This window comes from Argopecten irradians, chromosome 4 (genome assembly GCF_041381155.1).
Source record: "Argopecten irradians isolate NY chromosome 4, Ai_NY, whole genome shotgun sequence".
Classification (NCBI taxonomy): domain Eukaryota; kingdom Metazoa; phylum Mollusca; class Bivalvia; order Pectinida; family Pectinidae; genus Argopecten; species Argopecten irradians.
In genome coordinates, this window is record NC_091137.1 from 40,307,961 (window position 1) to 40,323,065 (window position 15,105).

At 36.0% G+C, this 15,105-nt stretch overlaps 1 protein-coding gene across 1 annotated transcript; it reads left to right on the top strand.

Moving 5' to 3' along the window:
• Window positions 1-34: 34 nt before the first annotated feature.
• Window positions 35-10,105, top strand: LOC138321654 (cyclin-T2-like). Its single transcript, XM_069265482.1, has 10 exons — window positions 35-214; window positions 820-901; window positions 1,440-1,565; window positions 3,029-3,089; window positions 4,317-4,379; window positions 5,464-5,509; window positions 6,776-6,866; window positions 7,209-7,281; window positions 7,578-7,651; window positions 8,360-10,105. Exons 1-10 carry the CDS (start codon window positions 72-74, stop codon window positions 10,019-10,021), a joined length of 2,421 nt encoding a protein of 806 aa, XP_069121583.1. The 5' UTR covers window positions 35-71; the 3' UTR covers window positions 10,022-10,105.
• Window positions 10,106-15,105: the final 5,000 nt, after the last annotated feature.

Genomic DNA, 15,105 nt, shown 5'->3' on the forward strand with positions numbered 1-15,105 from the left:
AAATATTCAGTCGGTCCTGTAATTTAAACACTGAGCATGCGCTTTTACGAGATTTCCTTAGTGCTGGGTAAATGGCGGGGGAGCGATGGATTTTCACCAATTCGCAACTTTTGGACACCCCCAGCCGAAAATGTGGGATAGATAACGACAAAGAACTGGCATACAGACAACAAGCTGCCAACCTGATCCAGGAAATGGGACAGAGCCTCATAGTGTATCCTGTTCAGGAGAAAGTTGGCAGTGAAGTGGTGTGGTCGAATCGTCACCGGTTTGGTCGCACCATTTTCTATTCTGTTGTGCTATGTTGTCTAGAATCGTTCTTTAACGCATTTTCTTAGTTCAAACGAAAGTAAACTTAAAACCTTTCATCGTGGTTAATAAAAATTAAAGAGATTAAACCCGAAATAGTGTGAATTATCATACATGTATTTGTTTTCTTCAATGCGTAGTAAAGCAACATCCGAACAGATGACCTCATTTTTCGTCAATGGATACCGGCGTAATGATTGTAAATTCATAGTAAAGACCACGTGCTTCTAAGACAACATATAATCAATTGGGAAGTTATGAATTACATAGGTAGTCCCATTGTGACTTATTTGAATTTATTCATCAAAAGCTTTCTGTTTTTACAGTTTAGTTCTACAACTCTTTTTAGTAAAATATTTTGAAAACAATAAACGGTTATTGTCTACAGGTTTGACAGCCTACACATTCTGTTGTGAATTAGAATCTAATACTCACGTCAATGTATAACTTGTTTTACATACTTCATAAAAAATACATTGCTGTGAAAAATCGAATCCTTAACTCAGCCAGAACCCAGCTATGCATAAACACTGCCATCGTATACATGCATCGGTTCTACATGTTCCATTCCTTCTCCAGGTTCCACCGCAATGTAAGTAACAAAAGATTTTGCAAGAAGCAAAACATTAATTTACCAAGCATTCTGATCAAGATTGTATTGTTGTGTTGGTTCTAACAATATTAAGAGTCTCTGAAACTTGTATAGGCTTAATATAAAGTATACGTCTTTAAATTATTCTCCCATTTTCAGTAATGCAGGGGTTTCAAGATCTCAAAGTACGATTTACCATCGATTAGTCCAACCTTCCGGTGATAATGACGTCACAAAATTCAAGAAAACATAACAATCATAGACTGGTGGGACTAAATCAATTGTAAATTTTATTTTACCCACGTCATTTTGGGATCTTGAAACCCTTTTTCTATAAAAGTACTTCAATTTAATACTTGAGTGAAAATGTGAAAAAAAGAAATTGACAGGCACAAGAATGAAATTTCTTATTTTGAAATTTTTAAGTCTTTACAATTCAAGAATGTGGTTATATATTCTTTAACTAGAGACTGAGTCCATCATATTGAATTGGAATTGAGTACATTATTACAAAGATTTGTTTCCTTTTTGTTTTCAGTCCATGGCACCAGTTTGTCTTTTTCTTGCCGCCAAAGTAGAAGAACAACCTAGAAAACTGGAACATGTCCTTAAACTAGTACACAAGTTGGTACACAAAGATGGCCCTTTTGATGCCAAAAGTGATGTAAGTGTCGTGAGAAACAAACAAATAAGTTACCGTATTTATTCCATTAGAAGCCCCGTCTCTAATAAACGCGCCCCACCTATTTTCTTAGTTATTTTTTCAACCTAAGCCATAAAACTTCCCATCAAAATGTCAAAGTTTCCAACCGTAAGTCACAAAACTTCCCATCAAAATGTCAAATGCTCACACTGTAAAGGTAATAAGTCAACAGAGAATCAGTTTCAAAATCATAACTAAACATTTGTCTTTAGCGATATGAGCTTACGATCGTGATTAAACTTCAAAGGGCCGACTTGCAGGCCTAAGCTTAGGCTGACGAAACCATGTGTTCACTGAGCCAAAATGTGCTTGATAATTCTTCTGGTATTGTTATCAATGAAGTGAATTATCTTAATAAATTTTCAGTATATATGTGAATATAAACTTCAACACTGTATAAAGTATTTCCTGCATCTGCTATACGAACGCACTGTGAGAGTGACGCTCTCTTCACACATGTGCTCCCATGATGCACTGCGCCGGATCTCCAGTGTAAACAATCATGGCGGTATAGGTGCATTAGATACAGTTTTTCTGACACACTTTTAAACCTGCAATTTTGTGTTCTTTCAGAAACCCCCTCTATGAAAAATGTGACGCCCCGGGGCTTCTAATGGAATAAATACAGTAATCGGAATCGGCTGTTTATATTTTTTATTTTTTTTTTTAGAAAATGAGTAATCAAAATAAATGCTTTAACATTAGCCACATATGACATGCTTGAATAGCAATTGAACTACAAATTGTAAACCAATAGGACTAATTCATGTACCATGTGATACCCCATAACGTTTGTGGTTGTGATTAAGCGTAACTCTTGACTTGGTAAACTTTTCGCTAAAATGACATTAGCGTGGTATATCATTTTTTAGCGTCTTTCCATCACCAATGAACCATAGTCCAGCAAAAACTGCATCTGGTATCATGTTGTAGTGAATTAGTCCCATTCTTTTTTGCAAGATACATACACATTTCCATGTAATTTTGTGAGAGCTTGCAATTGAAGTGAATCAAAAATTGCAAATATAAATGATGTAATTGTAAATGTATGCATTATTACCTGTAAGAGCCATTGGTTGTAAATTTATCTATAAGCAAATACGTTGAAAATAATGAAAACTCAAAATATTGCTTTCATGAAAATAAAGTGGTTTATAGTTTAAAACTATTGCATACGGATATGGCTAGCTATGTAAAATGATTCCGAATCATTCGACTGCAGACATCATGTGTATTACAGCATGTTACACAGGCAGTCAATGTTGATATATAGCATGGAGACGACTCGGACGAGTGCCTTCTATTTATAGGGGACATTTGATTAGAAGCAGATATTGAAAGGAAAAAAGTGTATTGTCTTATTGGTAGACAGAAGCAATATATTTAGATTTTGAGGTTTTACTAGTTACAATTTTAATTTCCAGGACTACCTACAACAAGCCCACGAACTGGTCGTCAATGAGAACATCCTTCTACAGACATTAGGTAATGATCTGATTAGTTATATGTCCCTCTTCTGTAGAGTTTGTGCTTGGCACCTTTTTACAGTACCAATGATTTACGGGACTCGCCTAGATGAGTTCTTGACACATGATTTTCCTCTGGGACTCCTATATTTCTTTGTAATGGGGAATTTTCTTTGGAAATGTCTCCAAATGAATTACATACACTTATTATCAAATATAAACCCTCTTTCGATAACTGCATTACTAAATATTAGTGAAACTCTGTGACTAGAATGTTTCTGACCTCTCGACTGAAAAAAGATATGAAGAAGATGTCTGACACTTTGTAAACAAATTGCTGAAATTTTCTTTTATTGTTTAAGTCAAAATTTGGGGAAATGGGGAAGGGTATAGTGTTACGCTATGTCTCTCCTGTCATATGAAGTGAACAAGATTGCAAGATATTGAACTAATTAGGGTTGTAACAATACATCAGACTCGATGTTTTGTGATTATATGCCACTCAACTCTATCAGTCGATGACAAATTCAACAAGTCAATGACAATTGCCGATAGCACACCAAGCTTATCAATTGTTTCAATACTCAAGATATTTTTTGCAACTTAAACTAAAATGATCTACTCACAGAGGTTTGATACAGTAACCAGACTAATCATCATGTTAAATTGTCACTTTTTCTATGATATTCAATCCAAAAGCAAACACCAGCATTGTTCTGGATCATGGTCGTCAGTTTGTTTGAGTTGTTACTAACTCTAGCAGATAAAAGGAAGAAACTCTCAAGCAACACTTTATTAGTTGTACGACATGGCAGTCAATGCCATACATATTGCAATTGTAGTCTGCAATAGTTAAAATTGTAGGGGAGCCCTAGAACTAATTATAATGATGTAAAAATCTATAAGCCATCTTGAGTGTGAATATATCTGATCTATTACTTTCAGAGAGTCTTCTACTGGTAATCTAAAGAAAAATGTGATACTACAATCCACAAAAGATGCGATAGAGCACAAATTCATGAGAATTCAAATGTTTCCTGTACACATAATTATTATGTGGTAAAAGTCCTCGATCGTAAATTTTTTTATTCACTTTCATGGAAATAACGCGAAATACTGATTTTGTGAACATAAAGTGTTTTACATAAGATATATTGAATAGATTCGCTAAAAACCAAAATAATTATGGTCAGATTATATGCTTTTGTTGTGTTGGGTTTATGGTAATATGTGGGTTTTTTTGTAGGGTTTGACCTGACTGTAGACCACCCACACACCCATGTAGTCAAGACCTGTCAGCTGGTTAGAGGTGAGTGACCACAACACCTTTGGCAAAATAGGTTTACTCTGATAGTCAACTCTGGTCTAGCTAGACATTTTTACTGAAAAAAAAAAAAAATGGAAAATATATCATGATGCAACCAGTTTCTTAATCTATCCACTGATCTTTAAAATCAAAGTTGACAAACTAAATTAAATATCTCCACCGCCTTCAGGTAACATTTACATGAAAATTTTCAGGTCTTGAAAATGATTGATTTGTTAATGAAATTTGTTACACGTTAGGGATAATTCAAGCATCTTCATCAGTAGGGAGGGAGGGGGGGGGGCCACTTTTCGATGCTGCATTGAGTAACACTGGTATTATTTGAATATTTGCTTGTTGAACATCTTCAGAATAATAACTGTCCTTTAGTCACTTGAAAAGTAAATGTACCATTCTTTTTGTGAATTCTGCTCATTCTCTACCTGAGTTTGTAATAACTAACATATTTACTTATTTTGCACAATTACAGGTAAAGTATAGGATGTCACATGGAATGCTGTCTGACACATGGGTTACGATCAGCATTATATTTGATTTTGTGTTGTTTGGTCATGTTAATAGCTGAAAATCTGTAACTTTGATGATTTTTGACCTCATAGTCACAGTTTTCTTGGCATTTGATTTTAGGCTTGTAATATTGGAAATGCTTAATGTTTTATTGAAGATAGTTCATTCTAATTGTCTTGATATACTGTTCATTAAAATTGAATTGGTACATTACAATTGTATATGGTGTAAAGACCATTATTCAAAACGTGTGACTTACAGCCAAAAATTATCAAAGTTTATAAAAAGAACCAATTTACAAAATTGTTTGTCTAGTCAGCAAGTCAGATTTAAAATACATCAAATATGTAATAATTGAGTCTTTCTGTTAATTTGAGAGATGTAAAAAGTCATAAAATCCTTGGCAGAGATTACAAAAGTGTGCATTTGAATTTAGGGATGTTGTTGCACAGGCTAATGGTGGCATATGTTTTCTTTCTCTCTGCCCCACACTTGTGTCGCCTGTGACCTTGACCCTGTGCTTGTCCACGCTGTGTCGACTTGGATGTTCCTATCACAGCCTCGAAGGATCTCGCCCAGACGTCCTACTTCCTGGCTACTAACAGGTGCTCATCTTAATGACGCTGTCCTCCAGTACTCTATGTAGCCAAAGTCAGCTTTTCTGTGTTTTCCTTCTAATAAACAAAATTTTGCAGATCATGTTTTACAAGTTGGCAAGTAAATGCAACTGACATTAAAGTCTGATTTGGCTATGTAGTTAGAAACTATCAATTTATTTAAAGCATTATTGAACTTATGTGTTCAATGCTATAAGTGACAGAAAATGTTAAGATTTAAAAAAGGTAACCAATGAAAAAAATTACTGGTGTTTGTTATCCAAAGAAAAGAAGTGAGCTCCCTCTCAAAGTACGCATGCACTCAAGCTTGAATGTGTTGCATTTAGAGAGGTTTCAGTGCACCTGGCCCAAAGGGCAGGTGAGCTTATGCCATGTCATGATATCTGTCGTCTTTCGATCTATTTTTCTGTCTTTATTGGACCCAATAAGTCACAATGTACTGGATAGGATAGAGTGAACCAAATTTGGTTAGAAAAAAAAAGACATCTTTTTGGGAAGGAAAATAAATTTTATATAAATAATGTCAGATATTGATGACCTGGGCAAGAGGAAGGAGCCTAATAGGAGAGTAGAGTCTTTAACCTCATAAAGTTGTGATTTTTGTAGGGAATTCAGGACAGATGGTCACTCTTGCATCAAACTTTTTTCAATCTTTTGTGGGGCGTAATATAGATTTATGAATAAAGGAAAGACTTTTGAATTGCTACTACTCATCAAATCTCGAATTGACATTACCAAATTTGGTTTGAAACATCTCGGTAGTGAAAGGGGCTGGAGATTAGAAGACAAATAAAGAGAAATAGAAGTTAATTTGAAAATTTGTTAGCCTTGTGAAAGTGTTTTGAGTCTCCTTGTTGGTGAAATTTAGCAATTGTATGATAATCTTTCTCAATGTATAGATACTAAGTGTAGGTTTTTAACATAATGATTGCGATATCCAGATGAGCAATAAACATCCTCTAGGCCTCTGAATTCTTCAAAGCATATATTTTCCTAAATAGAGAGACAATAACAATTTGTGAAGGTTCAAGTGGATTTATAAAAATATTATTTTATGATTATGAAAATGTTCTGACAGTTGGAAATTTAAGTATTGAGCATCAAATTTTATGTAATAATTTCCCTTTCAGAAGCAATGACACTTGCCTCTGTGGCAAGCATTATGATGATTTCCGGTCGCTCCTCAGTATTCCAGTTTTATGTTTGAATACTTTATACACATTTGATTGTTAATTGACATCTGGCGTATTGTAGCCTCCACCTGACTACCATGTGCCTACAGTACAAGCCGACCGTAGTAGCCTGTGCCTGTGTACATCTAGCCTGCAAGTGGTCCAGCTGGGAGGTAAACTTCTCATTTACCAAATATGGACATTTCTTTAATCCATAATTGTCTGATTGGCTTTACTTGGTGTCCATAAATATGTGTGTTTTACCATGCCACATTTTTGTGAGTTCAAAACCCTTCTTGGATAGTTGTCAAGTACTGATCATGTTATTTTTTTTCCAACTTATTCTTGTTGTCCTCCAAAAACTTTGTCTTTAAATCAATCAAACTAATTTGTAATTTGGATGTAAAACAGAAATATATGGATCTAAAATATTTTCCTATTTCATTTCTTACCCTAAAGTAATTTTCTTAAATTAAAATTAAACTATTTAATGTTGCTTTTTACAATTTGAATAGATTCCTCGCTCAAGTGAAGGCAAAGAATGGCATTGGTACCTTGACAAAAATGTCACCGTCAAATTACTTGAAGGTAACTGTATTAAAAGCACAAAAATACTTATCCAGCAAAATTTTAGTTTCACATCAACTAGCCTTCAATATCTTCTATTAATATAGATATTTGAAGCTCAACTGTAACCAATGATTAGAAATATTGCTTGACAAAGAATGATAAGAGAGATCTTCAGTGGCCTTATTGTAAAGTGTATGATATGCATGTCCAAAAAGTGCATTTCTGACCATATAACAAACATAGTACCTATTTGTGGTCTTAGTTTGGATGTAATCAGAAATATGTCGATAACATTTGATTTTGTGACCTTTCAGATATGTCGCAGGAATTTCTAGCTATACTTGACAAGTGCCCGAGCAAGCTAAGAAAGAAAATATTAACGTGGAAGGTAATTTTGTTTATTAACAGTCACTCAAGATGTAGGTGGCTTATATTTATCACTGTGTTAAGGGTGTCAGTGTTGGTGGTGTTTTGCCTTCAGAGGTTTCACTGTGGATTACTTCAGTTCTCTTTTATCAGAACTTCATAGACATCTAGCAATGGTGTATGCTAAAGATTGGGTTTTGGATCGGAAAGAATGAAAGTTAGGTATCTTACTGAAATCAGAAAAATCTGTTCACTTTAATGAATCTGGATTGCTTATAAACCGATGTGATTTGCTTAGGCTGATTTACTAGGTAAAACTTCAGACACAATGGTGCTTTCTAGGGATTGCTATTCAGGTTCAAAAGTAAAAGGATGAAGTTACTATCAATTAATATTTGAGCCATTATTGGGGCTGATGAAGCTCCATCTTCATACTGATCTTTACCAGGTCAGAACGTCAAATTTTTCTACTAGCAATAACTGAAATATTTACCATGCAATAATTGAAATTGCAATGGAAGTATAATTTTTTAGACGTTTTATTGCTTTGATTGCATAGCTGAAATCTAATGACTGTAATGTTGTAAATCTGTTGTTCTTGTTGACGTTTCACCCTGTCAAACCAACATTTAGTTATTATGATAAAATAAGAAATAATGAAAGGTTGAGATAAGGCTGCAGAAGATAAGTATGACTGTCATGTAACCGTTGATCTGTTTATCTGTTGTAGTCTGGGAAGGACCGACCAGAAGAATATGACCCAGAAAAGAAGAAGCAAGCTGCCCAGCAATCCAGAGATGCTAGTGCAAGCAAGTCGTCATCCCATCACCATTCAGTGTCTAACCATGACCGGAAAGGAGACAAATCATCCCATCACAGTAAATCAGACACATCCTCGCACAGCAGTTCTAAACATCATTCTGACCCCAGTGGTACATCTCATACAGGTAACCACCATCACCAACGCTCAGATTCTGCTGCCTCTAAAAACCCTGCACAAACAAGTACGGATTCAAACAAACACAGCTCAGACCCTCCACATTCGGGGACCGTTGCCTATCCGTCCACTCCTGCTACTGCTGCTGCTGCTGCTGCCGTTCCCACAGCAACCACCACTAGTACCACAAAAACCACACTCAAAGAATACTGGGAGAAACAGAGAGAGAAAGAGAAACGGGAAGCTGCTGCTGCTGAAAAGATAAAACTTGAACCTCGGGAAAGCAGCGAGGAGAGAAAAGTTCCTTCTGTTAAGTTAGAGCCAGGCCAGCATTCTAGTGTAGAGAAATCTAGACATCACCATCACAGAGATCGGGAACACCACAAAGACCAACATAGGCAACAGCGAGATCTAGAAAAGATATCGGACACTAAAATCAAAATAAAGTCAGAACCTGGTCTCTCTCATCACAAGGTAACAAATGAAAGCTCTTCACCTCTAAAATTAAAAATAAAAATGCCAAAGGACCAATCAAGTCATGGGGATAAGAAGCATTCTTCTTCCCAGTCATCATCTCAATCAGAACAAAAAGTGCCACCATTAAAGATATCATCGGGCTCATCGCGACATCGAGAGTCGCATCATCATAAGTCTCATAAGTCTTCGCGACACTCCAGTAGTAACTCAGAACAAAGTATGAACCATACAGGTGATGGTCACCATGCTGGGACCAATGGCCGCTCTGACCTCAAACTCCACATCAATATGAACACAATGTCATCCTCCTCAAGCAAGTCGGGACGCGAAGGGAAGTCGGAAAGACATCGGGACAAAAATCCTCGGTCGTCTTCCTCTCATCAGGACCCGGCAAAATCGGCTTCCTCTTCTTCTCACAGTCACTCAGGTCACCCATGGACAGTGTCAGAACTTATGGCTTCTACAGCAGCTTCTAATTCAATGCCTTCTTCATCGTCAAGGAAACGACCTCATAGTCCTGCGACAGATCATTTAAATGATATACATAAGAACAAAGTGTCAAAATCAGAAACAAATCTGCGCAGGTCGTCCTCCAATCATTCTATTGTTAGCATGGATTTGTCAGATACAGGTTCTCTGACTGGTGGGGATGTGTTCAACACAGAGACTAACATTGCGTTGCGGGGACTTGAGGGTGGGAGTAGAAACAACTCTCCACTGATTGACAACAGTAAAGAAAAATTAGATATGCGAATACAGGAATTACAACAGGTTATTGACTTACAAAAGGCTCAAATAGCATTACAACAAACGCCCGGCAATCCTCAGGCCCCGCCGCCACCTCCTGCCCCCTCACTCTCTACACCTTTTAGTGATATGCCAATGCAACTATTTGATATGGATTTCCTTTCTGATGATGCCTTGCCCCCTCTCCCTGGTGACATAACAGAGAAGCCTCCAACACCGCCACACTTTTGATGTGGGTCATACATTAGGCAATTTTTAAATTACCAAAAAAATTATAAATACCTGTTAAAAAAATAATAAAAATAGCAAACTTTACTTCCAGTATTTCATATTTTCTTAATAGCTTTTATTGATTGAAGACATTTAAAAATGTAATTAACAAATTTTGTTTTGAATGAATGCAAATAGATATAAAGTATGTATTTGTATATTTGTTTTTCTATAAAGAATATTTCATTTCATACTTCATATTGATCAGGAACAAGGTTGATGTTCTGATGTTAGTGATTTAAAGACTTTTTTTCATTGAAAACCTGCTGGTAAATGTATACATAATGCTATTTAGTACAAGTTTAAATATCTCTGTTGTTTATCTATAAGTTTTGGTATTAGATTCTTCCAAACATATCTTAATAAATATATTAGAATGATACAAAACCACAACCTCATTTTTTACTCAAAATAATTTCCACTTCTCTCCTTTACTGGAAAAAAGGAACATCAAATTGAAATAAAGGAGTTGTAAACTGTGTATCAAAATTAAAAGTGCAATCATCCATTAACGAATACAGACAGATCCTGTTCTTTATTGTAGATCAGTTTGTCTCGGTATGTTTTTGTTTTCTTGTCATTCACCAAGAGGCCTGGATTGTCATTGCTTTAGTATTAAAGGTACCTCAAGGAAACTTAACATCATTATGACATTTCTGTCAAATGGAGCATGATGTGAATGTAATGTATTTTTATTTAGATCCCAGATTCCAAAGTATTTTCCAAATCAGTAATCACAGACTTGCTGTAGTAGTTGTAGTAATAGCATAAAGTATACAAAGTCTCATGTAACTGTTGCTCAACCGTCATGACATAGTATATTGATATATAAACTTGAAAACCACTTTATTTCGTGGAGTACAAATTTTTGTGAACGTGCAACAGTGAATTAAAATGTTTCATGAATAATTGTATAAAATGTATAAATGGATGTACAATTGTCATAGAAGCCCTCACTTGCTAATTTATATATTCACAAATTTGTTTCAATATATAAAGACTACACAAAATATTGTATACATGAAAATAAAGTATTTTACAGTAATACATGCTATTTGCAAAGGGCATTACATTTATTCAAATTTTAGTTCTGTGATAAATAACAGCAATGCAAAATCCAAATTCCATATTGTATTTGCATTGATGTTTTGATTAGTAGCAGATCGAGTATACTTGGTATTTACTATTTAAATAATGGTTATCGGTTTCATTGCCAGAAAAGAACAAAAAGGTATAAGTCCATGTAGAATTCTAATGTAGTTTGTCAGAAATGTAGAACTCCAAGTTAAAATGAAATTTTGAGAGAATTCTATAAAAAAAATGATAATAGTTTGCCAGATTCTAGCGGTCTGCAGAAATTCTGCATATTTCTTTTTCTTGAATTTTTAGGTCATCTGACCCAAAGGGTCAGGATGACCTATTGTCATCATGCACGTCCGTCGTCGTCCGCCGTCGCCGTCCGCCGTGCGCCGTGCGTAAACTTTTCATTCAAACAACTTCTTCTCAATAACCGGAAGGCCCAGGGTACTCATATTTGGCCTGTAGGTTGCTGGGATGGAGGGCTACCAAGTTTGTTCAAATGAATGACCTTGACCTTCATTCAAGGTCACAGGGGTCAAAAAGGCCAAAATCTTTAAACAACTTCTTGTGAATAACTAAGATGCCTAGAGACCTGATATTAGGCCTGTGGCATGCTGGGATGAAGGGCTACCATGTTTGTTTCAAATTGACCTTGACCTTCATTCAAGGTCACAGGGGTCAAATAGGCTAAAATTCTTTAAACAACTTCTTGTGAATAACTAAGAGGCCTAGAGACCTGATATTAGGCCTGTAGCATGCTGGGATGAAGGGCTACCAAGTTTGTTCGGATAAATGACCTTGACCTTCATTCAAGGTCACAGGGTCAAATAGGCTAAAATTCTTTAAACAACTTCTTGTGAATAACTAAGATGCCTAGAGACCTGATATTAGGCCTGTAGCATGCTGGTATGAAGGGCTACCATGTTTGTTCAAATAAATGACCTTGACCTTCATTCAAGGTCACAGGGGTCAAATAGGCTAAAATTCTTTAAACAACTTCTTGTGAATAACTAAGAGGCCTAGAGACCTGATAATTAGGCCTGTGGCATGCTGGGATGAAGGGCTACCAAGTTTGTTAAAAAAATGACCTTGACCTACATTCAAGGTCACGGGGGTCAAATAGGCTAAAATCTTTAAAGGACTTCTTCTCAAGAACCAGAAGGCTCAGGGTACTGATATTAGACCTGTGACATGCTTGGATGAAGGGCTACCAAGTTTGTTCAAATGAATGACCTTAACCTTCATTCAAGGTCAAAGGGAACAAAAAGGCTAAAATCTTTAAACGACTTCTTCTCAAGAACCAGAAGGCTCAGGGTACTGATATTGGACCTGGTACATGCTGGGATGAAGGGCTATCAAGTTTGTTCAAATGAATGACCTTGACCTTCATTCAAGGTCACGGGCGGCAAATAGGCTAAAATCTTTAAACAACTATGTTGTACTAATAGTCAGATGACCGTTAAGGCCCATGGGCCTCTTGTACATTTACTTTTTGATTTGCTGAAATATAAGTACATGCCTGTAATATTTCTACTGAGTTCTTGGCTATTAAATCATAAGTAAGGTAGTCATACTTTCTTTAAGTACCTCTGAAGACACAAAGAAAAGTGGCGAAATGGTCTTGATGCACAGGTAAAATTTGGTTGAAATTGTCCATTTTGGACCAAGGAGAGGGGTCGTAAGCTAAACAGGTGTTAACTCATCGCCCCCGAAGATTACATTAGGCTCATCTAAATCAAAGACTAGGCCAGTCCACAATGTAATTTTAGGGGTTGGATGAGTTGAGGCAGAATCTACTGTACTGTGATTGGCTATCCTCAATATCAGGATGTAAGCATACTGACTTTGTTTTAGTTGAATGTAATACAATACCGGGGTATATTAATTTTGGAATGTCAGGAGTGTTTTCATCGTTGATCACATAAATCACCCTATGATAGAGAGGTGCCTTGTGGGTTCTGACGCTGTAGTATTTTAAGTTAAACGTAGGAGCTTCTCGAATGTATAATGTAATGACCTTGGCTATATATTCATTATCATATCGTCCGTTATGTACTATAGAGCATGATGATACTCTATAAATCTTGACTTTACATTGTAACATTTATATTGTTGAGCTGTGGTAATATTCATGGAGAAAAGCAATCGGTTGGATTAATTAAATGAACAATTTTTGTGGTTACACGAGGTAATCGTTAGTCTGACATACTCTATAATATAAATCTCTATATTGTCGTCATCAGTTGGTCTAGCTAGAGAATTGCATTGCTGTTTAATTGCTTAAACATAGAGGTAGTACCATCCCTGTAGTTGTCACTGATACAAATATGTACATTGTCTCATATCGTCTGACATTGTTTCAACCGGTTTTGAAACCATTGCAGTAAATTACTGAAAGATAATTTCAATATTATCGGAGAATTTTTTGCTGATTCATTTTAAATCATAGTAACTACAATATTGGTATAATATTTATATTATTAATACCATAATTGTTTATATCTTTAAAAGAAAATCAACAAAATAAAATAAAAATAAATACATTAAAAAACCCACAAAAATAATTCCTTATTTTTACCCTACAATAGGACACTTTGCTTGATTTATAATCACTAAATAACAGTTTGGTTACCTTTTCTATGTCATTTCTTGTACAGTTTCATTTCTCTTTAAGATAAACATGTATACATATGTACATATAATACCTTATCAGGACAGATCTACAGGTCTGTTGTTCGCAGGTCAATGTGATTTTGGAAGCAGAAATACCAGGTAGTTACCAAATTTGTTAGACAAGGTCTGTGTGAAGACCAGAATACTTTAACTTGGGTATCACTGATTGTTTGATACTGGAACATACTGTCAATATTTCACGGTTTTGTATATTTGCGGAGATTACATTTTGCGGTTCTCTGATTCCTATAATTCTGTGAACTATTGCTCTTTGGTAGGCTATGTAAATGAATTTCTGAAGATTTTGCTGGATTTCAGTGAAAATGCGAATATATTGAAAATAAACTCATGAAATTTATAAGTAATTGCTATACAAAAGTTCAATGTTATGGGTAAGAGAAAAATTTTGCAAAACCCTGCTCTTTTGATGGCTTAAGTTGGTGCCAGAGAGGTCAAACTTTGGCTTGTTTGATTGACAATGTCTGGTGTTAGGGGCCAGATTAATCCTTACTAAACCCAGCTTGTTTGATTCACAATGTCTGGTGTTAGGGGCCAGATTAATCCTGACTTACCCATCTTGTTTGATTCACAATGTCTGGTGTTAGGGGCCAGATTAATCCTAACTAAACCCAGCTTGTTTGATTGACAATGTCTGGTGTTAGGGGCCAGATTAATCCTAACTAAACCCAGCTTGTTTGATTGACAATGTCTGGTGTTAGGGGCGAGATTAAACCTGACTTAACCCAGCTTGTTTGATTCACAATGTCTGGTGTTAGGGGCCAGATTAAAACTGACCTTACCCATCTTGTTTGATTGACAATGTCCGGTGTTAGGGGCCAGATTAAACCTGACTAAACCCAGCTTGTTTGATTGACAATGTCTGGTGTTAGGGGCCAGATTAAACCTGACTAAACCCAGCTTGTTTGATTGACAATGTCTAGTGTTAGGGATCAGATTAAACCTGACTTAACCCAGCTTGTTTGATTGACAGTGTCTGGTGTTAGGGATCAGATTAAACCCGACTTAACCCAGCTTGTTTGATTGACCATGTCTGGTGTTAGGGGCTAGATTAAAACTGACTAAACCCAGCTTGTTTGATTCACAATGTCTGGTGTTAGGGGCCAGATTAAACCTGACTAAACCCAGCTTGTTTGATTGACAATGTCTGGTGTTAGGGATCAGATTAAACTTGACTCAACCCAGCTTGTTTGATTGACCATGTCAAGTGCTAGGGGCCAGATTAAACCTGACTAAACCCAGCTTGTTTGATTGACAATGTTTTGTGTTGGGGA

Coding starts and splice junctions, on each gene's coding strand:
- LOC138321654 (XM_069265482.1), top strand. CDS start 72: ATGGCGGGGGAGCGATGGATTTTCACCAATTCGCAACTTTTGGACACC. Junction 902..1,439: donor TCTCCAGGTTCCACCGCAAT/GTAAGTAACAAA, acceptor TTTTGTTTTCAG/TCCATGGCACCAGTTTGTCT. Junction 5,510..6,775: donor TACTTCCTGGCTACTAACAG/GTGCTCATCTTA, acceptor GGCGTATTGTAG/CCTCCACCTGACTACCATGT.